The sequence below is a fragment of the Bufo bufo genome, chromosome 7 (assembly GCF_905171765.1).
Source record: "Bufo bufo chromosome 7, aBufBuf1.1, whole genome shotgun sequence".
NCBI lineage: Eukaryota > Metazoa > Chordata > Amphibia > Anura > Bufonidae > Bufo > Bufo bufo.
The window spans coordinates 124,216,395-124,239,690 of record NC_053395.1 but is presented as its reverse complement, the minus strand read 5'-3'; the positions used below and the strand labels follow the sequence as shown (position 1 = coordinate 124,239,690).

The following is a 23,296-nucleotide window of genomic DNA, read 5'->3' as shown; positions in this document are numbered from 1 at the left end:
TCCGTGATCCGTGTTACCAGTCCATCCAAAAAATATGACCTGTCCTATTTTTTTAACGGACAACGGTTCGCGGACCCATTCAAGTCAATGGGTCCGTGAAAAAACACGGAGGCACACAAGATTGTCATCCGCGTCCGTTTTTTTCCTATCATTTGCATGGCAAACTTGACTTAGTTTTTTTTTTTACTTTCCTTCATGTCTGGTGATCCACCAAAAATTAATGAAGACACACGGAAACAAAAACGGATCACGGAACAACGGAACCCCGTTTTGCGGACCGCGAAAAAATACTGTCGTGTGCATGAGGCCATACACTAACAGGTTGCCTAGAAGACCCGTAGAAGGCAGGTCCCGATGCCGTGCAAGGCACTAGGCAGCCTCTGCACGGCATCGGGCTACCTTCTCACCCATCGGGTCCCCGCCACAGAAGCGCGGGGACCCGATGGGCTCCCTCAACTGCCGCAAATCCCTTTTATGCCGCGGTCAGCGCTGATGCTATAACCAAAACAAAAAATGTCTGACTGAGAGGAAGACGCTTGGTAGGTTTTAGGGAAGCCGCTCCCAGTGCGCACTCAGACTGGTCACTCTAGCCAGCATTACTGTTAGGGCTCATGCACACAAATGTATTTTCTTTCAGTGTCCTTTCCATTTTTTTTGCGGATCGTATACGGAACCATTCATTTCAATGGGTCCGCCAAAAAAAAGCATTCCGGAAGTGTTCTGCCCACCGTGGGCAGAGCGACAGGGATATGGAGTGTGCATGCACCAGTTACTGGCGTGAAATTGGCGCATGCGCACTGCATATCTCTGTGCCTCTGACCACAGAACACTGCGCATGCTCAGGCCCGGCAGTGATGCGCGAACAGCCTATAGGGAAATATGATGTCACAGAGCCACAGGGCTGGCCTGAGCTTACAGAGGGGCGGAGTTAGGCGCGAGTGAGGCGGGGGACTTGGGTACTTTCAGAAAACTCTCCGCTCCTGGGCACTTGCGACGGCTCATTAGCATATGATAAAAACGACTTTTTGAGCGATTTGAAGCATCTGAAGAACTAAACACGGGTAACATCTGTGTCATGTCTTTGTGCCCCACTGAACAATGTCACCTGTTTGAAACCGGTCAGGTAGGTGACAGACTCCCTTTAATGCCGGATCCGGCCACAAGTGTCCGGCATAATGGATCCGGTTTTCTGGTCTGCGCATACCTTTAAAAATGAGAAAAAAAATAAATACTGGATCCATTTTTATGGATGACAACCGGAAAGACGGATCCGGTATTGCAATGCATTTGTGAGACGGATCTGCATCAGTCTCACAAATGCATCCGTTGCTGGATCCGGCAGGCAGTTCTGGCGACATGTATGAAGAGGCAGGGAATGGTGTATGTGACGTTCACTACAAAGGACAAGTGTTAAAGGGAGTCTGTCACCACATTTGAGCCTATTAGACAGATCCAATAGCGTTAATAGTGCCACCCAGAAGTTTAAAACGGTACCTTTGTTGCATATACCGGAGTCTTGTTTGAGCCAAAAATGAACTTTGTAGGTTCTGTAAATGCGCCCTCTCAAGTGCCCAGGGCGGCGTCTCAATCTTCCGAGCCCAAGACCGGACCTCCCCAACGGCTCATAACCCCGCCCTCCTTGTGCCTCTGCCCGCCCGTTTACACTCCTCCTCTCTCCTTTTCCACTGCGCCGCAGGAGAGAGGAGGAGTGTAAACGGGCGGGCAGAGGCACAAGGAGGGCGGGGTTATGAGCCGTTGGGGAGGTCCGGTCTTGGGCTCGGAAGATTGAGACGCCGCCCTGGGCACTTGAGAGGGCGCATTTACAGAACCTACAAAGTTCATTTTTGGCTCAAACAAGACTCCGGTATATGCAACAAAGGTACCGTTTTAAACTTCTGGGTGGCACTATTAACGCTATTGGATCTGTCTAATAGGCTCAAATGTGGTGACAGACTCCCTTTAAAGGGGTTGTCCAAGTTATATTTCTTGATGACCTATCCTCAGGTCATCAATATCAGATTGGCGGGGGTGCGACACCCGGCCGATCAGTTCCCATTGAAATGAATGTAGTTACACCTGCTCACTGCTGCAGAGGCGACGGCGAGCAGGTAAACAGTGAAGAGGAGGCAGCGCTGGCACGGCGTGCACCCTCTCCTCATACAGCTGATCAGCGGCGGAGCCGGTGTTCTGCCAGATTTCTATACCTTGCCAGAACGCTATACTGGAAGTGACGCGGCCACACAGGAATCAGCTGGAGGAGGATGTGTGCGGCACTGCGCAAGCGCACATCCAGTGGATTAGCAAAAAATCATTGCAGCGTCGCGGGAGAAGGACTTCATGCGCATGCATGAAACCGTACACTGCGCGTGCGCACTTAGGGGTAGGTAGATTTTCCAGTGCAAAATGTTCCATCAGATCTCCCTACCCCTGAGTGCGCACAAATAATAAGGAGCAGTTCATCCTTACCGCAGAGCTGAGTGCAGAATATGGAGGTCACCACATAGCAGAGCTGGTTGCGGGATATTACCCCAATATCCAGCACTCAGCTCTGCAGTGTCCCCCAATATCCCGCACTCGGCTCTGCTATGTGGTGACCTCCATATTCTGCGCCGCACACACCCTCCTCCTGATTCCTGTGCGGCAGAACCCCGGGTGTCGGACCCGCCGATCTGATATTGATGACCCAGACTGAGGATAGAACTTGGACACTACTACAGAGCACCGTCCGTCCCCGCACTTCTCTCCTACCCAAAACATAAACGGCCGACTGAAGGAACCACGCCCACGGCGCGTTCGGACTGTGCGCTCCAGCCTGTACTATTAATGCGCATGCGTTCGCGCTGAGCTCGAAATTTGAATTTGTTTCTGGGAGAGCGGAAGTAACGGTGGCAGTGATAGTACATAGAGGTAAGTGTCCGTGTGCGGTACTCCTGAGGCTATGTAGCATCCGGATCTTCCAGACGTGGCCTCCATGGCAGTGTTCTGTTCCGGGCCCCCCGCCGATGTCTCGACCCTGACCCTGTTTTACCAGTCTTAAGGAAATCCAGGAAGTTTGTTGTGAGCCTCCTGTACACACAGGTGAGGGCGCTGCGGTACCGCGGGGAGGAGGAGTATACGTCAGGTGCCGACAACCATCCAGGAACAGCGGCAGGTCGGATCCTGTGGATGTAGTAGGTGAGGAGTATGGTGGATGATGGGTGTAGTAGGTCAGTAGTGTGGTGGACGATGGGTGTAGTAGGTCAGTAGTATGGTGGACGATGGGTGTAGTAGGTCAGTAGTATGGTGGAAGATGGGTGTAGTAGGTCAGTAGTATGGTGGACGATGGGTGTAGTAGGTCAGTAGTATGGTGGAAGATGGGTGTAGTAGGTCAGTAGTGTGGTGGATGATGGGTGTAGTAGGTTAGTAGTATGGTGGACGATAGGTGAATTAGGTGTTGGATATTGTGGACGATGGGAATAAAAGGTGATGTATAGGGTCGGTTGTGGGTGGTTAGTTGTATAGTGGATGCTGAGTGTAGTAGTTGATGCGCATGTGGATAGAATCTCTTCCTTTGCTCTTCACTTCTGGTCACATCATTTTTGAACTTGTGCGGATTTAGAGGAATTTTTTGCTGCAGATTTCCCTGTTGGATTCTGGGGTGGCTCCAGCCTTTAGCCGCCATCTATAGGACAGTGGGTCCAGCCATCGGCCACCCACCGGACCAGACTGGAAACAGTTGGCCATTGAACACCACCGGCGCAGAATAAGCACTTGCTTGCCCTTGATGTGACAGCAGCAGCAAGCAGAGTTACTGTGGGGTTGGTGGGGAAGGGACACTGTAGGCTCATAGATGGACTCAGGACAGTGCCCCCCCCTCCCCAATAAACTCTGCTTGCTGATAGAGGACAGTGTGCCCAGCCAGCACAGCAGCAGCACATCCCCACTCAGTCACCTTGCAGGGTTATCTAACCCATAAAAAGCCCGGGCACCTCATACAGGTTATACTTACCCCACTCTCCGGCACCCAAATCCCTCCTGATGCCCGCACTGCCACCACTGCAAACATCTGGCGACGTGGGGGGCAGTCAACAGCAGGTCACAATCGATGTGAACTAGCCTTCCTGGCATCACAGGTGACGCTAGGGAGGCTCATTTTCGTTGCGGCCTGCTTTTGGCTGAACCCCCTCCTCAGAATAGGTCATCAATATCAGATCGGCGGCGGTCCGGCACCCTAGCCGATCAGCTGTTTGAAGAGAAGGCGCGAGCCATGCCAGCGCTGCCTCCAGGGCCGGCCTTTGGGGTGTGCGGGCTGTGCGGCCGCACAGGGCGCCATAGTAACAGGGGCGCTGGGCGGCCGACAGCTCGCAATGTAATCTGCGGCAGGCGAGGCTGCACTTGTGTTCTCACTCGGGGCGCCCCCTCCATCTCCCTCTCCTCTGTCTGACCTGCCTGCTGCCCCCGCCGCTGCCAATAAGAAGAGAGGCAGGAGGAGGAGGGGAGGGGCTGTGGCCACTGCGCCACCAATGAAAAAAACTGACCTGAAATACAAATACAGGAGGCGGGTGCTGGAATCAAATAGCCGGCACCCGACCTCTGTGACAGGGAGCTGCGATCAGCTGCAGTTGAGTTAACCCTTCAGGTGCGGTACCTGAGGGGTTAACTGCCGCTGATCGCAGCTCCCTGTCACAAAGGTCGGGTGCCGGCTATTTGATTCCGGCACCCGCCTCCTGTATTTGTATAAGAAACGTTGGTGGCACAGTGCGCCCCCCCAACACCCCAGTATAAGAAACGGTGGCACAGTGCGGCCCCCCCCCCCAACACCCCAGTATAAGAAACGGTGGCACAGTGCGGCCCCCCCCCCCCAACACCCCAGTATAAGAAACGGTGGCACAGTGCGCCCCCCCCCCCCCCCCCCCCAACACCCCAGTATAAGAAACATTGGTGGCACAGTGGGAAGTGCCAGTGAGGGTTAAAAAATAATTTAAAAAAATTAACTCACCTCCTCCAGTTGATCGCATAGCTGCCGGTCTCCTGTTTTCTTCAGGACCTGTGGTGACGTCACTGAGCTCATCACATGACCCATTACCATGGTGATGGATCATGTGATGAGCACAGTGATGTCACCACAGGTCCTTTGACAGGTCATGAAGAAAGAACAGAAGACGATCAATTGGAGGAGGTGAGTTAATTATTTTTTAACCCTCATTGGCACTGCCCACTGCGCCACCAATGTTTATTATATTGAGGGGGGGTGCACTGCACCACCAATGTTTATTATATTGGGGGGGGCGCACTGTGCCACCAATGTTTATTATATTGGGGGGGGCGCACTGCGCCACCAATGTTTATTATACTGGGGTGTTGGGGGGGGGGGGGCGCACTGCGCCACCAATGTTTATTATACTGGGGGGGCGCACTGCGCCACCAATGTTTATTATACTGGGGTGTTGGGGGGGGGCGCACTGCGCCACCAATGTTTATTATATTGAGGGGGGGCGCACTGCGCCACCAATGTTTATTATATTGGGGGGGCGCACTGCGCCACCAATGTTTATTATATTGGGGGGGGCGCACTGCGCCACCAATGTTTATTATACTGGGGTGTTGGGGGGGCGCACTGCGCCACCAATGTTTATTATATTGGGGGGGCGCACTGCGCCACCAATGTTTATTATATTGGGGGGGCGCACTGCGCCACCAATGTTTATTATATTGGGGGGGCGCACTGCGCCACCAATGTTTATTATATTGGGGGGGCGCACTGCGCACAACGATGGGTTAGGGAAATTTCACAGCAGAGTGCGCATGCGCTGGGAGCCTCGCCGGCGGTTAGGGTAGGGAAAAATTATGGGCCAGTGCACAGGTGCGGTGATCGGATGGATGTTCTCAGCTGGACACCGGCCGACACTGCGCATGCGCTGGGAGCCTCACCAGCGGTTAGGGTAGGGAAAAAGCACTGGCCCGTACGTAATTTTTCCCTTCCCTAACCGCTGGTGAGGCTCCTGGCGCATGCGCACTCTGCTGTGAAACTTCCCTAACCTGTCGTTGTGCGCCTGCGCGGCGCTGCACACCTCCTCACGTCATGTCCGGTGCGACTGGAAGTGACGAGGGTAGGGAAATCTCACGAAGTAGGGAAGTATGACATTACACCGGCCTTTGGGGTGTGTGGGCTGGTAACTACTTGGTTGGATAGTCAGCCAGCCTATGCCATGATGCCAGCAACAAGCAGTGTTTTTTTTTTTTTTGGGGGGGGAGGGGGGGCGCCACAAGGTTAGCTCGCACAGGGCGCCTGGACACCTAAGGCCGGCCCTGGCTGCCTCCCCTTCACTGTTTACCTGCTCGCCGTCGCCTGTGCAGCGGTGGGCAGGTGTAACTACACCCAAGCCGTCCCATTCATTCAATCGGATGGATCGCGTCTATAGCTATCTGTACCATTAAAATGAATGGTGAGAAGTAAACCACGGCACTCGTAATTGTAATTTAGAAAATTTGTATTTTCATATTTTCATTACATTTTTCATTTAATTTATCATTTCATTGGCATCCAGGAATATTAGCAAAACTGGCCAACGTTTCGGTCCTAACACAGGACCTTGTTCACGGCCTGGAGTGAAGTAAATACAATATATCAGGGTATTGTTTAACATAATGAATAAATACATAATCAATTCTTTGATCAAAGTATCAGCATCAGAGTTATGTCTTAGGTTAGTATCTAGCATATGAAGATATAGATGATCAGCCAATCATATAGAGTAAGGAGATTCCCATACAGATAAGCATCATCAATGTTGGACCAAAAAGGTGAAAATATACATGTAAAACAGCAGGTCGGCAAAGATCAGTATGGTAGTCGCAGCCGCGGGAACATCAGTACGTTTAGTACAATCCGATAATATGAAGATGGCAACGAAGGCAGAGAGGTGCAGATCATTGACGATTCCAAGGGTACTGTAGCCTGTAGGGGGCATAGGTTATACTGTGATGCTTGCATAGTATGACGAAAGCTGGAATTACGGAGGGCAGTATGGAATAATACAAGAAAAGCATGCAAGATCAGGAGTCATCGTCTGGTAGTACATAGGCATATGGGTTTTATAGGTAAATGTGGACTTTAAAGGAGAGCCAGTTATATATATACACAAGTGGAAATAGAAACATGGTAATATTAGGAAGAAGTGCGCAGCTGGCGGCGCATTTACCTTAGTTGTTTGTAGCATGTAGCCTCTGGGATGCGGTAGCCGTATTGTGTTTGGTTTCTCCTTTATATGATGCCGCTGGTAGCGTGCTGCACCCCACGCCATGACGGGCCCGTCGCGCGCATGACGTTGACGCGAGTGACGTCACCGCGCTAGCGGCGTTCTCACGCATGCGCAGTAGGCAGACCGGCACCAAAGCTGGCATAGGAGTACTGGCAAATTAGTAAGGAGATGGAGGAGGGTATAGAATGCGCCTCCAATGTGAATACATCAAAGGATATGGCAACGATGGTGCTTGTTGTACCATAATGTGTTCACCAACATCAGGAGATTAGGACTTTCTATCAGGGGTATATATAGAGAATCTAGAATAAACTCTAATCCGGGCGACTGTCAGATTTTATGTTCAGCATGCTATATTACATTATATACTGTGTATACTCTATGCATACTATACGACTATGGTATAACTCATACTACCTGACAGGGATGGACTTTGAGTCATTTTGTCTGTGGAAGGTAAAGGAAAAACATGATATTAATGAACATATCAAACACAGATTATAAAGGTACAGACAATAATGTGCAGCAGAACAAGGTATCACAACAATATATTGTCCAATCCTATGTATCATCCAGTACGCCAATAAAACCTGAGTTATGATTATGGTATCATCCCGACGTGCAGAAGTCCCTATTCACACCGTGTGGTGCAAGGGTATTGAGTTCAAAGATCCAAAAGGATTCGCGTTCTTTAAGACACGCAATCCGGTTGCCACCTCTTCTTTCAGCGGGTATTTGTTCCAAAACTTGAAATTTAAGTTGACTAATCTGATGTTTTGCATATGCGAAGTGGTGTGGGATTAGTAGTTCAGTTCTATTGCAACGGATGTCGGATTTATGTCTAGAGACCCGGTCGCGTATATTTTGGGTTGTTTCGCCCACGTAAGCTAGGCCACAGGGACATTTGATAAGATATACGACAAACGAAGAGTTACAGGTAAAAAAACCTTTTGAATAGTATATTTTACCCGAACGGGGATGTGTGATACGATTCCCCTTCATCACATTCGTGCACTGAGCGCAATGTAGACATGGCTATGTACCTGTTTTTTTCGGGGCTAAAGTAGTTTGCTGTTAGGTGGGTTTGAATGAGCCTATGTCGGCATGCACGAGTTTGTCTTTAAGATTACAAGGCCTCTTGTAGCACATACGGACCGGTTGTTGGAATTCATCAACTTCGGGGTAGGATTGTTGGAGGAGGGTCCAATGTTTTTTAACAATTGATTGGATCTTGGGTGCAAGGGGGTGGTAGGTCTTTACTAGAGGGACTCGTTGTGGGGAAATGGTTTTTGTTGTTATGGGTTCTATGGATCTAGCTAATGAGAGTTCCTTGGTCAGTAATGAGGTGGGGTAACCTTTATCTAGAAATTTTTGGGCCATCTCTGTCAGGCGCTGTTCTTTCAGGGCGGGGTTTCCGACTATCCTAGTCACACGTTTAAACTGTGAGCGGGGTAAAGATTTTTTTGTGTTCTTTGGGTGGCAGCTGGAGTAGTGTAACAGAGTGTTACGATCAGTTGGTTTAGTGTATAGATCAGTGGTGAGGGTGCCTAGTTCGGTTTTGAGAACAATCGTGTCTAGGAAGCTGATGGATAGTAGATCAATATGGGAGGTAAATGTGAGATCAGTGTCCTGGCTGTTGATGTATTTGGTAAACTCGATGAATGAGTTTGCATTACCGCTCCAGATGCAGAATACATCGTCGATGTAGCGATGCCATACTTTGGCATAAGTTTGAAAAAGAGAATGTGGGTAGACGAAGTCTTCCTCAAATTTTGCCATAAACGCGTTAGCGTATGGCGGCGCTACGCTGGCCCCCATTGCTGTACCCCGTTTCTGTATGTAAAAGTCGTCGCCAAACAAAAAGTAATTGTTCTCAAGCACGAATCGTAACAGATCTATGCAAAAAATGAATGGGACGGCTTGGGTGTAATTACACCTGCCCACCGCTGCACAGGCGACGGCGAGCAGGTAAACCGCGAAGGGGAGGCAGTGCTGGCACGGCGCGCGCCTTCTATTCAAACAGCTGATCGGCTAGGATGCCGGGTGTCGGACCCCTGCCGATCTGATATTGATGACTTATCCTGAGGAGAGGTAATCAATAAACATAACTTGGACAACCGCTTTAAGATACCGGAGGTTTTTTTTATTTTTTCATTTAATTTTTCTTCCCTATCTTCCTTGAGCCATAACTTTTTTTATTTTTCCCTTCACATATCCATATGAGGGCTTATTTTTTGCAGTACAAGTTGTACTTTAATATGGCATACAATGTAGTGGGAATCGGGCAAAAAAGTCCAGGGTGGAATATATAAAAAATTCCTCCACCGCTTTACGGGTTTTGTTCCTACGGCGTTCCCTTTGCGGCAAAACTGACCTGTGCCTTTCATTCTCTGGGTCAGTAGGAATACAATGGGGGTGTGGCAGCTGAGGAGCCAGGGCAGGTGGTGGGATGGGCCAGCGGTGGGTACTGGGCAGAGTTATGGGGCCCAATGATTTCTATGTACGCCCACTGTAGTGTGCCTCCTCAGGGGAATCTGTGCCCATGTAATACATGGGGCGGGGGCCCGTTGCAGTGGTTATCCTTTCTGGCTATAAGAGGGGCCCGACCCCCAACAAATGAACGATACTACAAAGCACTATCGGAATTGGAAGTGGGAATTCTTTCAATGAATTACATCTTTTTTTTTTTTTTCTTTTGTAGAATAAATGCAATTCCTGCAGAATGGATTTAACATCCAGTCCATCTGTGTCCACTTTGCAGTCTGTGAAGGAGCGAATGCGAGAAAAGCTGCAGAAGTCGTTGAAGGCTGTAAAACTGCAAACGTCTCTTGCTGCGAAAATCAAGACTAAAACTTTAAGTAAGTATAAAAGGGAAAGTATAAAGTAATAATACAAGCTTATTTGTAGGAGAAGTGTCTGTGTCACCTGTATGAATGGAGCAGCAGTCGACCATGCACTCCATCTGCTTATCCCCAGAGAAATGGGGACAGTCCCAGACCTGGAGAAGTGATGCAGCAACCGTAGAAGCCGCTGGAGGTTTCGGGGAGCCTCCCCACATGAGTGACACTGGTGCAGACAGGGTCTTCCCATAGATACTGAGATGGTGTCTGAGCAGCAGATGGAGGTGTAGGGGAGCCTCCCCACATGAGTGACACTGGTGGAGACAGGGTCTTCTCATAGAGACTGAGATGGTGTCTGAGCAGCAGATAGAGGTGTCGGGGAGCCTCCCCACATGAGTGATGCTGGTGCAGACAGGGTGTTCCCATAGATACTGAGATGGTGTCTGAGCAGCAGATAGAGGTGTCGGGGAGCCTCCCCACATGAGTGACACTGGTGCAGACAGGGTCTTCCCATAGATACTGAGATGGTGTCTGAGCAGCAGATAGAGGTGTCGGGGAGCCTCCCTACATGAGTGATGCTGGTGCAGACAGGGTGTTCCCATAGATACTGAGATGGTGTCTGAGCAGCAGATGGAGGTGTCGGGGAGCCTCCCTACATGAGTGACACTGGTGGAGACATAGAGACTGAGATGGTGTCTGAGCAGCAGATGGAGGTTCCAGGGAGCCTCCCCACATGAGTGACACTGGTGGAGACAGGGTCTTCTCATAGAGACTGAGATGGTGTCTGAGCAGCAGATGGAGGTGTCGGGGAGCCTCCCTACATGAGTGACACTGGTGGAGACATAGAGACTGAGATAGTGTCTGAGCAGCAGATGGAGGTTCCAGGGAGCCTCCCCACATGAGTGACACTGGTGGAGACAGGGTCTTCCCATAGAGACTGAGATGGTGTCTGAGCAGCAGATAGAGGTGTCGGGGAGCCTCCCTACATGAGTGATGCTGGTGCAGACAGGGTGTTCCCATAGATACTGAGATGGTGTCTGAGCAGCAGATGGAGGTGTCAGGGAGCCTCCCCACATGAGTGACACTGGTGGAGACAGGGTCTTCCCATAGATACTGAGATGGTGTCTGAGCAGCAGATGGAGGTGTAGGGGAGCCTCCCCCCATGAGTGACACTGGTGGAGACAGGGTCTTCCCATAGATACTGAGATGGTGTCTGAGCAGCAGATGGAGGTGTCGTGGAGCCTCCCCACATCAGTGACGCTGGTGCAGACAGGGTGTTCTCATAGAGACTGAGATGGTGTCTGAGCAGCAGATGGAGGTGTCGTGGAGCCTCCCCACATGAGTGATGCTGGTGCAGACAGGGTGTTCCCATAGATACTGAGATGGTGTCTGAGCAGCAGATGGAGGTGTCAGGGAGCCTACCTACATGAGTGACGCTGGTGGAGACATAGAGACTGAGATGGTGTCTGAGCAGCAGATGGAGGTTCCAGGGAGCCTCCCCACATGAGTGACACTGGTGGAGACAGGGTCTTCTCATAGAGACTGAGATGGTGTCTGAGCAGCAGATGGAGGTGTCGTGGAGCCTCCCCACATGAGTGATGCTGGTGCAGACAGGGTGTTCCCATAGATACTGAGATGGTGTCTGAGCAGCAGATGGAGGTGTCAGGGAGCCTACCTACATGAGTGACGCTGGTGGAGACAGGGTCTTCTCATAGAGACTGAGATGGTGTCTGAGCAGCAGATGGAGGTGTCGGGGAGCCTGACCAGATTTTCTCCATTCACTTCAATGGGGAAAGTAAAATCCGCATGTAAATCTGCACCAATTGATGGGGATTGTCCGCATGGATTTCCCTGCAAACACCTGTGGATTTCAGTGCAGATTCTCTACACATAAATCCTGTACGTGTGCATTTACCCTTGTAATCCAGGAGGTTTTCCCAATTTTCCTTAGCTTATAGTCTTGTGACCAATGCATTTGTCACCCTCCATCACAATGGTTAAACTGGGGGCCAAAACCAAAATTACCCATTTTGTAAGAATTTTAGAAGACCCACATTTGTGACCATAATCGAATTTCTACCTGGGAAATCTCTGGAATCGGTTCCTAAACATGAGTCTTCCGCCATATGTAGTCACCAGACGTTTCCAGAGGCTGTGCATGTAGAACACCCGATCCTCTGGCAATCGTCTGTGTCACAAGACTGATTATCAGATGGAAAATTCAAGATGGCGGATTATTTATCAAAAGATTGTTGGACTACAGACTGGGGCTGATGGTTTGATTAACCGTCATCTCATGTAAATAGTGGGGGACTGATGTAAATACATATCTGCTTCAGCAAAGTACTTATCGATGTATTGCCCCCGAGATTAGCCATAGCCTGATGTCCCGTGGCTCATTGTCCCAATCGCCCCTCAGCAGCAAATGGGGGCAGAATTACGACTGTTGGTAAATAGGGAGGTACTTCTAATCCAAGAAAAACCCAGTCTCCATTACGGTCGTGTTTCATCCCCATAGATAACTCGTCTGTTCTGAAGCTTTCCCTAAAGCACAATAATAAAGCTTTAGCTTCTGCCTTAACTGCTGAGCGAGAGAAGTCAAGAAGGCTGGGAAATGAGAACATGTTCCTGCAGAAGGAGGTGAAGATGCTGCACTTCCAGAATGCTTTGCTAAGACAGAATCTAAGTATTGTGGTAAGTCCAGCCCTGATGTTTGAAATACATTATAGTGAGAGTAGAATACATGCCGGGATGGCTTTATCATCACCATGCTGGGCTGCGCCGGCTGGGCGCTGGGCTGCGCCGGCTGTGTGCATCCTTTGAAATGACAACCCAACAAATGAAAATGTATCTGGAGTTATCCTGGACTGAAATATTGATATGTCCTTAGTTTAGGTCATCAGTATCAGATAGACGAGGGTTCATCTCATGACACCCCGCAGATCTGCTGATGAAAGTTGTGCACAGCTCCATGTAGTGGTCAGCTCAGTCCCATACAAGTGAATGGCACATGGTATTTAGTTGTTTGAAGCTATTGGACATATCCTCCAGTAGTGAGGTACTGGACTTTTGTGGGATTCTGGGCTTAACCCTCCTATAGGATCCCTCAATGAACAGAGAGCACACTGCGCATGTGTGACTTAATCTCCATTTGCTGCTGTGGGACTATAGCCCGTCATAGCCGTGTGCCTGGTCATCTGCCTCATAGACACATGGTCCATCTAGCCTGACATACTTATCCCAGCCATTACGGTCTCTTTCCCATCCTCTGCTGGTAGTTTGTTCCAAGCCTGAACTACTCTTTCAGTAAAATGTCTAACTGCACTCAATATCTTTCTTTATCTTTGCAGAACAAAATGCTTAAAGATATTAATGTGTTCATGAATATTAACCTGCCTGCAGCTATTGAACTCAGCGGCACAATGGAGGTATTTCTCCACTTTTCTGTTTCCTTGTCATTTATTTGTTCCGTTATTCAGTTTCAGCAAGTGTTAAATCCTACTGGTAACTAGATGCAGCAGGGGAAAGGGCAGCCCGTATGGCCATGTTCACACAGATCTACATGTGGATTAGTGCATTGTTGTGTGGACACTGTCGTCATATTGCCACTGTCTGCGTTCACCTCTGTGGGACTCTGGAACACAGCCAAGTGCGCTAATTTAGCCATTTCGGAACTCCCACAAAAATGAATGGAGAGAGCCGCACATTTGCGGCAACCTACCCATTATTCTCAGCAGTGCAAAATGTGGCTCCATTCTCAATTGGTTGGTGGGACCCGCACCTATCGGATTATGGCATGTATTTGAATGGTGGTGTCACACCCATCTTTTTGTGACAGTGTTTTTTGTTTTTAAGCCCCAAATCCCGATTGAATAATGATTGTGCTGTGACATCCACATCGGAGTCCAGAACAGTTTTCAGGCCGGTTATCAGGAAGAAGCATACCTAGGAGGCTCTTTGCCGATAATTGGCCTGTATAATTATGCCACCAATCGGCTGACACTCGATTGTCATTACCTGCGTCCTTCATTCTGATAAATCTCCCTGTGTAATCAGAAGTCATTAGGTCATATGGCACCACTGCCATAGCAATCATTCCTCCCCATTCACTGTGCATCAGCGTGTGCTTCTTGTCAGCCCCAAACATCGGGCAGTCTAAGGGTACACGAGTGCAGATTTCAAAACCGAAATTTAGCCTGCTTCTTGTGTGGATTTCTGTGCATTGCCTCTTTAAATGCTGCAAGTTACACAGGCAGTTTTTAATGCCATTTTGCCTCAGATCTCACACTTTTTTATTAAATTCAAAATCCGCATGGCAAGTCAAAAAAAATGCTAGCAATCCGCATAGTGTGCAGTCACCCCATCCGCACAGAAAAACTGCTAGCAATCCGCATGGAGTGCGGTCACCCCATCCGCATGGAGTGCGGTCACCCCATCCGCATGGAGTGCGGTCACCCCATCCGCATGGAGTGCGGTCACCCCATCCGCATGGAGTGCGGTCACCCCATCCGCATGGAGTGCGGTCACCCCATCCGCATGGAGTGCGGTCACCCCATCCGCATGGAGTGCGGTCACCCCATCCGCATGGAGTGCGGTCACCCCATCCGCATGGAGTGCGGTCACCCCATCCGCATGGAGTGCGGTCACCCCATCTGCAAAATACGAATGGGGGTGGGGGTCAGTAGCTGATATAGATGGGAATGTGAACAGACTGTCATGTATTTTGTCATTATTTGCCCTCTAGTCCTCAGATTGTCTATCACTAAATGGAACAAGGAGCGAACGTTTCAGCCAGCAGAGTGCGTTGTCTTTGGACGGGGATCAAGGCTTTAGGTAATGACCCATATTGTGCTTTTTTATATTGCCTTCATCCACACATTGCATCAACAAGGCATTTATATTCAAGATATGATTTAGCCTCCATCCACATTCGTTCCCATTAGCTTTGGCAATTGTTCTAACAATGAACTGGATGCTGTATTTGTTAGATGTGACTACAGACTGGCAGGATATTGTTTGCTGTTTAGTTAGAAAACTACAGAATATTCGGATCCCTGTCCCCGCTCCCAAAGCCGACCGGAGCACCTCAGTTTCATAGTTCTACTGCAATTGTAATGTGGCGGTGTTTGCTAGTTGAACCCAAACTCTATCATTCACTTCTCTTCCAAATTGGTGTCGGCTTCAAACAGACATTTTCCCTTTCCGTGTAGACTCCTAGTGAAGTGGAGATGTTTACGTGTGCCTTATGAGATGCAATGGGCATATTCTGTTTCTGTAGGAACCCCTTCATTCATTATCACTGAATAGTGAGGTGTGGAAAGGTTGTAGAAGAGTGATGTACGTATTACCCCTAAATGTTTCTGGTTTTGGAATTGTTAGACTGACAGGAGTGGCGTTAAGGGTTCCTTCTAACTGTGTGGAACAACAGAAATGCAACAGTCTGCAGAACATCCACATGAGTGAAGAAAGTCACCTTATTGTCCCACCTGCCCAGAGCCCCGCTGCTGTCCGAGAAAGCGGTGAGAAGCTGGATGAACTAGAAATGCATACCTCCAATTTATCTGCCAAAGGTAATAATTAGCTGAACGGGAACTGCAGCTTTACTTGTATGACCTGAAACGTGTCGTCCTGTGAATACTACACAAAGCCAGATACACCACGATTTCCTTATCCATTATATCGTATATTATCGATATCAAAAGATCACCTATTAAATTCCTCTAGTAAATGGTTAAAAAAAAAAAAAAGGAAGTGTTATAATGTTTCATCAATGGCCCGCTCTATATTATATGCATATAATTTTATTTTTAAAATAATTCACATAAAAATACCAGTTCTGCAATCTAAAAAAAAAAAAAAAAAAAAAATCTAAAACATACAGTACGTATACAATATGTCACGTAATAGCGTATAGTTTAGCAATTGTAATCACAGTTCCTGTTGCGGAGCTCACGCCATACCTTGGAACCCTTGTTAATATATAGCGGTCCTATGGAGTAAAATTGTCACTCTGTTATATTCCTCTGTCATGTGTCTTTTATATTCCTGCAGTATAACTTTGTTGCCACTTTATTTCACTTTCCCCATACACGGCATACGCTCGGGCCAGATACAATATTTCTCTTGCTTACCCGTCTCTTGGTGTTTATTCGATGCTGGGAATAGTACGTACGTGGCTTTCTCCTCTATGGCTGTTCCCTTTCAGAAGCGCTGGATCTCGCTATTAGTTTGCGCGCTGGTGCCGGCACTTTTCTCTCAGCGGATTAGGGATGTCTGAACGCCAACTTCACTCCGTGGCATATATTTGATTCTTTCATAGAGGATCTTTGTCAATAGTGGATCTTACCAAAGATCCTTTATGGAAGAAAAGCCCCTGGGATACTGATGGTGAAACCTTTTCCCTTCTAGACATGTTAGATGGCGCTCATATGAATGTTTGTTTTTAGTTTCAGAATGCAATGAGAACAGAAGCCCGGATTCTCCTTCCAGTGTGAAATTCAGAGACTCCATATTACCACTGGATGAAGTATTTTCCTATAGCAACAGAAATGTTCTCAGTGGTGGATTTGTTACAAAAAGGAAGAAAAGGTCTACAGTATCTCATTCTAGCATGGGGTCTAAAAAATCTGAAGGAAACCAGGCCAGGAGCTTAACAGGCGAGAGCAGGGAGATCTTACCTAGTACAGATATCACCATTCTTCCTGACTCAGGACACACAGGACTAGGTGGCACAAAAAGGTCTGATATGGAGTCTGTCTTACAGAAAGACAGTCTATCCAGAATGTCTCATGGCTCTTCACTGGCAAAAAAACTGGACACTAATCAAAACAGTGATGCGGACAAAGACAGCAAAGTTTTATGTAAAGAACAAGCTACACAAAGCACAAATAGAGCAGAGCTTGTACAAAATGAAGAAAGCGACCATCATACTGTTGATGGACAGGTGGGGCAAGAGGAAACTGTATATGAGGCAGATATGGATATGACTTCCAGTGAGTCTGCTTCAATAATTGCAGTGTTGCCTAAAAACAAGATGCAGGCTTCCAAAACCAAGTCTGGCATACCCGTGAAACAGACTGGCAAACTAAGAAAGGTTAAGAAGTCAGTCCGTGAAAAACCAAAGAGAATTGGATCTTCTGTTGACCAAGAGGCTGACGATTCATCCAACAGCAATGAAAATGAACATAAAGCAGATAAGTTCATTGATAATTTGACAAGTGATAGACATGATTATCGCAGGACCTATGTTTTACCAGAGCCTGTAGTAGAAGACAGACTTGATGTTTTGGAAAGCCATACACAATCAGACCTTGAAGTGTCAGCATCTACAGTGTCATGTATTGCAGGGGAAATATTTCCACATCACATCACAACAGTATCAAATGGTGAAAACGACGAACTGACATTTACTCTAGAAAAAGACCATTCCTTAGAAGAAGGGAAAATTGCCAATGTGGCACCTAAGAAAAGAAAATCAAAAAATATCTCTATGGTGGAAAGTTCTAGAAAACGTAAACGAAGAATGTATAAACTTTCAAAGGCTCAAGAACAATTGGCAGAAGAGAATGGCAACTTAAGTGAGTCTACTGAACAAATGGAGAGCAGCAGGAAAATAAATAATATGCCCAGTATTCATGTTAAACATCAAGAGCAAAAATTACGAAGGGAGACCTATGTTATAAATGCACCAGAACAAAATCCAGTGATGCATGCTGTAAAAGCTAAAGTTCATGGAGTTAATTATAGGCGAGAAACATTTGTGATTACCGAACCAAATCCACTGGTCTCGGTTACCTTAAAAACAACAGTCTTAGAAGAAAGGGACAACAAATCCGTAGAGCCACAAAATTCTGTAAAATCTCTTGTTCCTACAGATATCTCTTGCAATCTAGAAAATAGATTAGATTCTGAAGTGGAGCATCGTCATTCCACCTCCAACCCTGGACCTGCATATGGCTACAAGAAGCGTGTCACCAGATATTTGGAGAAGAAAACGGCATCGGGCATCTTTTCTGAGTTGGACAAAAGGAAGACTCATATTTTGCCTAGAAAGCGAGATGGCGTTAGAGATGAAAAGGGTACACTTGTCCGGGAGAGCTTTATGAACCGAACATCAAATCAGAGTGACAAGATTAGCAAGATCCCCGACGTCAAGGTAAATGCCCATTATGACTCTTTTATGCTTGATATGGTTAGTGAATCCATTCTTGAAAATACAATGGAGTTCTCCAGTTTTGCAGAATTCCCATCGGCCACTAACTCCGAAAACACTTTTACAATCGACGACATGTCCTTAAAAAGTATCCATGCTCCTGAGCTCCCCATGTCTGAGGATTGTAATAATAAGGAGATTGCTCATTTTTCGGACAATATTAATGTTCTAGCTGAAAATGACAACGGCCATCAAAAAGACACACATGAAACTGAGATTGGGAATAGTCAACAGTGCAAGGTTGAAGACCAAAGTATGGAAATTCCTGAAACAGGTACTTACCAACATGTTTGTGTTGCATAAACTTTGTAAAATTTACAACTTTTGTATTGACCGACCTGGGTTTTTATTAATTTTGTCTGATTTTAATGTTTTTTACAGGCTGAACTGGATGGATGTCTTTTTTGGTCCCATGTTCTTATGTCCCCATGCCTGAAAGTACAGAGGGTGCAGCAGTTGCATAGAGCCAAGCCTCTAGATGAAACGGCAATGCCCCCGTTAGTCCTAGAGGGTAATTTACATATAATAAAACATCATATTTCTCAGCAGTGCAGCACATATGGACATGGGACCAACACAGATGTCTTCAGCTGCCAAGTGCAGGTGCAACAGGTCAGCCAGGTTCATAGGTACAAATCTGCTGACAGATGCCCCTTTAAACTAGTCCTCTGACACGTCAGAAATACATATGAAGTCTGATTTCAGATCAGCGCTCATTTTGAATAAGAGCTGTACAGTGGACAGGCGCTAACCTCACTGACTTCTATGGGAAAGTACAATTTTACTGAGCAACATGGCAATTTACACATTCATGCTCTTGCAAGGGTCAGTACAGTCTTTAGAGATTTTTTAGACAATTTCTTGGTTGTACATATGGGAGAGTAGGCAATTTTTTAGTCTTCTCTGAGGTTCGCTACAGATAAGCAATGGATCATCTCTATAATCTTCTCAAATTCTGCAAAGGGGTGCTGTCTCTCTGTTGCAGCTTTCTGCACTATACCTTTTTCTGTGCAACCATGGGGAGTTCCCTATATGACTAAGGCTAGAGCTACACTGCAACATGTGTCGCACATAAATAAAAAAAGGAAGTTTACAAGCGGGGACCAGGTAAGTATAATGTCCCACTAGGGGAGGGGACATTAAAAAAATATCCTGTCCAACCTCTTTGGCCCCAGCCACTTTGTGCACCCTTGATCATCCTGCTTCCTCTGCCAGCACCTCCATCTTCTTGGTATACAGGGCGAGGACAGAGGACTATGCACGAACCTAGCCCTGCCAATCAATGAGACGATGGCAGAGGAAGAAGGTGGAGCAAAGGTGCACAGAGTGACAGGTCGAATCTATGTGAACTTAATTGCTCAATTTTATGTGGATCAAAAGTACTTTTTCTCCAGAATGAAGCAACTGATCACAAAGTGAAAGCTATTATTACATTTGGCTAAGCTTGCCCTACAAGGCATTGTGCCTGGTTTAACAGTGAATTTCCTGTTAACAAATTCCCTTAAAAGTGTATCTGAGCTTTCAAAAAAAGTATGCATAATGGCTATGCTTCTTTGTACAATCCTAACTGTGAAGGAATAGATCCTTTTGGGGCTTCCCTAATGTGTTTTTTTTAGCCACATTATTCCTTGTTTCAGCTGCACAGCTAGATGCATTTCTGTCACAAGCAGGGGGCGCCTCCCTTCTGTTGAATCTGCCAGCACTGTGCTGCAGTGATGTCCTTTCCCTTACTTCCAACTATGTTTGTTTTCAACCTTAGTGCTTAGAGAAAAGATAAGGAGGGGGAAATCACACTTGGAGAAAAGCAGGACGCTCATGTGACCCTCAAAAGCAGTTTTTTTTTTATTAGGCTCAGGATCTCTGCTAGCTCTGACACACCCCTATTTCCTCTTTGCCCTCTTCTGTGTCTCTGTTACTAGGGAGGGATCTCGCCTGATAACAGGCAGTGGACTGCGAATTAGGTACAAGTGAGACCCCCTAGTGGCCATCACTTAACTTTTTTCAGGTGGATGGAGGCAGATTTTTTTTAAACAAAATGATTGAGAAATTTGCTAGTTACATCATTCTCTATTGAATAAAATTAAATTGTGTGAAAGTACAGTGACTATTTTACTTGGATGATCCTTTTAAGTTTTCTATACAGCGGCTTTGTTCTAGAAATTTAGTGGTTCTAGATGCTGCAAGAAATATTGGAACATCCAGAACTGAAAGATTTCAACCGTGTGTCTGGATAGACTTTTTGGTCAGGATGTGTGAAATCTACAAAGATGGTAATCAGTGTCTGTTTTCTACAGCTATTAAGCCTTTTCAAGATCTGACAAACAAAAGTCTTGGCCCTACTAAACAGTCTCCAAAATCTTGCTCAGAAGAAGAGTCTCATGGTCACCATAGAAGAAGACGCAATCCTGTTAACTACAAGGAGCCTAGTTTGGGAAAGTAAGTTTAAAGAAGTTGGTGGGAATCTAACATGAGGGTAATGTTTGAAGTCTGTTTTTCTTGAGTCGGAGTTATCTAATTCTGCATTTTGGAACAACTTTAAAAGTGACAATTTTGTGTAGAGATTTTACACCAGTTTTTGTTTTCCCTTTTTTTTTTTTTTTTTCTAGCCACCGCCTTCTGGAATAAAATGCAGCTTTTTACAAGAACTTTTTAAAAGTTGCAGCTGATAACTCTGGCATACATCTAATTAACATAGCTAACCATGCCCGCTCTCAAAAGTGGTGACAGTGGTGTAAAATCCCCAAAAGCCTGGGCCAATTTGCTCTATTTATTTTTATTTTTTTGACAGAATTGTGGGGGAAAGGTGAAAACCTCCCCCTGTTGTCTGTTCATGTCATGTATCATCTATACTCTGTCTAAATTCATGTATGTGCTTTCAGAAAACTGAGGCGCTGAGACCGTTACAGACGCTGCACTCCAGTCTGCGCCCAGTATAAAAAGAAAGGGCAAACAAGTGAAGTATGAAGAATGTCCACCTGAAGATGCATGAACTGGAGACCGCAGAAGAAGAATTCCTCATTGTATCTTATTCTCAACTGCACTTCCCATTATATAGGTCAAGATAAATGTTTAATCTTGCAAATGTTCCATGTCATCTAGTTTTAAAGGGGTTGTCCAATGCCAGTACATTGTATAAAACAAAGAACATGATATACTTCTGTACCTCCTGTCCTTCTCATGCAGTGGTGACGTTGGCGGTATATGGCTCATGATGGGCGATAGGTGGTCATGTGCAATATACCTCAACTTCACCGCAGAAAAATTGTATACTAAGAATGGGAGCTTTAAAAAGGAAAAGTAATTTTCTTATACCATGTACTGGTATAATTCTGACAACCCCTTTCATTATATATTCAGTTTCTGCTATGATTTATCTGCTTTAATATCAGTATATAAAGATTCTAACAACTGATATTCATTTTGTTGGTAAACTATACAGTCTAGTTGTAATACGTGATTCTCCACCAGCTTTTCCATTGTTTTGTAGGTAATATCATAAATGGTAGTTTGTATAAGGCCTCATGCACAAGACTGTTGTTTTAGTCCACATCCGAGCAGCAGTTTTTGCGGCTTGGATGCGGACCTATTCACTTTAATGGGGCCGCAAAAGATGCGGACAGCACTCTGTGTGCTGTCTGCATCTGCTGCTCCGGTCTGTGGTCCGCAAAAAAAATAACCTGTCCTATTCTTGCCCGTTTTGCGGACAAGAATAGGCAGTTATATTAATGGCTGTCCATGCCGTTCCGCAAATTGCGGAACGCACATGGACGCCATCTGTGTTTTGCGGACCGCAAAACGCACAACGGTCGTGTGCATGTAGCCTAATATGTATATATGTTATTTAATAGTTATATATTGTGGACATAAAAGGGTCTCTTCAAGAACCAATGATCAGGGGGCCGGGCACGGTTTAAGAAATCCCCTTTATAGAAGAGCAAGTGTTTTATATGTAACCTGTTGTGTATTCAGTTATGTGTTTTTGGTGCATTTATGCTCATGTTCACTAGAGTTTACGTTTTGGGTCTTGTACCTCTTTTAATAAAGATTATATTGTGCTTTCATATTGCCTGTGTCCCATGACCTGTATGCTTCAGGGGTGTTTTCACATTCTTGCCTGCAGCTGCGAACCATCTGCTGAGATAAGTATATTTGCAATCATTCAGTAGGAGCATTCTGTTCACCTTGAGCAGAGGTCACACTGCATGTTTTTCCAGAAGGATAAAAATATTTCTCTTACCGTTTTGAGAAGTATTTTTGACTGTGGAGAAGTATGAAAAGTTGTAGTAATTCAAATAACTAATACAGCAGCTTATAAAATGTAAGGGCTTGTTCACATCTGCATGGGAGGCTCCGTTCGGGACCTCGGTCACAGATTCTCTCAAAAATACTGCATAAAAGAGCCATGAATGGTGGACTTATTTGTCTGGTAAAAAGACGAGATCCAGAACGGAATCTGAAGGATCCCATTATAGTCAGTGGAGTCTGTTCGGGCAGTTATGTTCCCAGTCCGGCACTTCTATTTTGTTCTGCTCATCTAACGGAGCAATGGAAATTAGCAGTGGTGTAAATGTGCCCCAAGAGGTTAGTATTTATGCAGGGAACCAGTACTAGTCTAAATAACATCTTCAACACACAGCCCCATGTAAATAACATCTCTCCCTTCCATTCAGCACCCTCCATACCAGTCCCATGTAAATAGCATAATTGCCCTACCTTCAGCCTCCAACATACAGTCCCATGTAAATAACATCACCCCCATCCTTGAGCATAGGGTTAATAAGCCCCTGTGAGGGTCTGGCGTATACTGGATCTGACTTCTCTGTACTTTATCACTGGCAGTGAAGGCTCCACTGACTGTTACAGGTGTCATACAGCTGCACAGGCATCTTTGGGAGCTCTGACTCTATTAGTCCTGGGACCCTCATGTCCACACCAGTGGATTCTATGATCCCAGGGCGCAAAGATGCTACTCTGTGTACTCTCCACCCACAGCGCCCCTTACC

General features: G+C 46.5%; 1 protein-coding gene across 2 annotated transcripts; it reads left to right on the top strand.

Moving 5' to 3' along the window:
- Positions 1–2,854: 2,854 nt before the first annotated feature.
- On the top strand, positions 2,855–21,953 carry SGO2 (shugoshin 2). Of its 2 annotated transcripts, none has more exons than XM_040441343.1 (9): positions 2,855–2,907; positions 9,943–10,099; positions 12,600–12,775; positions 13,432–13,509; positions 14,826–14,914; positions 15,461–15,651; positions 16,528–18,567; positions 20,588–20,729; positions 21,173–21,953. In XM_040441343.1, exons 2-9 carry the CDS (start codon positions 9,964–9,966, stop codon positions 21,186–21,188), a joined length of 2,868 nt encoding a protein of 955 aa, XP_040297277.1. In that variant the 5' UTR covers positions 2,855–2,907; positions 9,943–9,963; the 3' UTR covers positions 21,189–21,953. The 2 variants fall into 2 exon arrangements, with proteins under 2 accessions (XP_040297277.1, XP_040297278.1); XM_040441344.1 differs by having other exon boundaries at positions 20,588–20,733.
- Positions 21,954–23,296: the final 1,343 nt, after the last annotated feature.

What these genes read in the sequence shown, in the direction of transcription:
- SGO2 (XM_040441343.1), top strand. Translation starts at nt 9,964, where the DNA reads ATGGATTTAACATCCAGTCCATCTGTGTCCACTTTGCAGTCTGTGAAG. An exon ending in GACAGAATCTAAGTATTGTG is followed by an intron (nt 12,776 to 13,431) that starts GTAAGTCCAGCC and finishes TTATCTTTGCAG; the next exon opens with AACAAAATGCTTAAAGATAT. An exon ending in CTCCAATTTATCTGCCAAAG is followed by an intron (nt 15,652 to 16,527) that starts GTAATAATTAGC and finishes GTTTGTTTTTAG; the next exon opens with TTTCAGAATGCAATGAGAAC.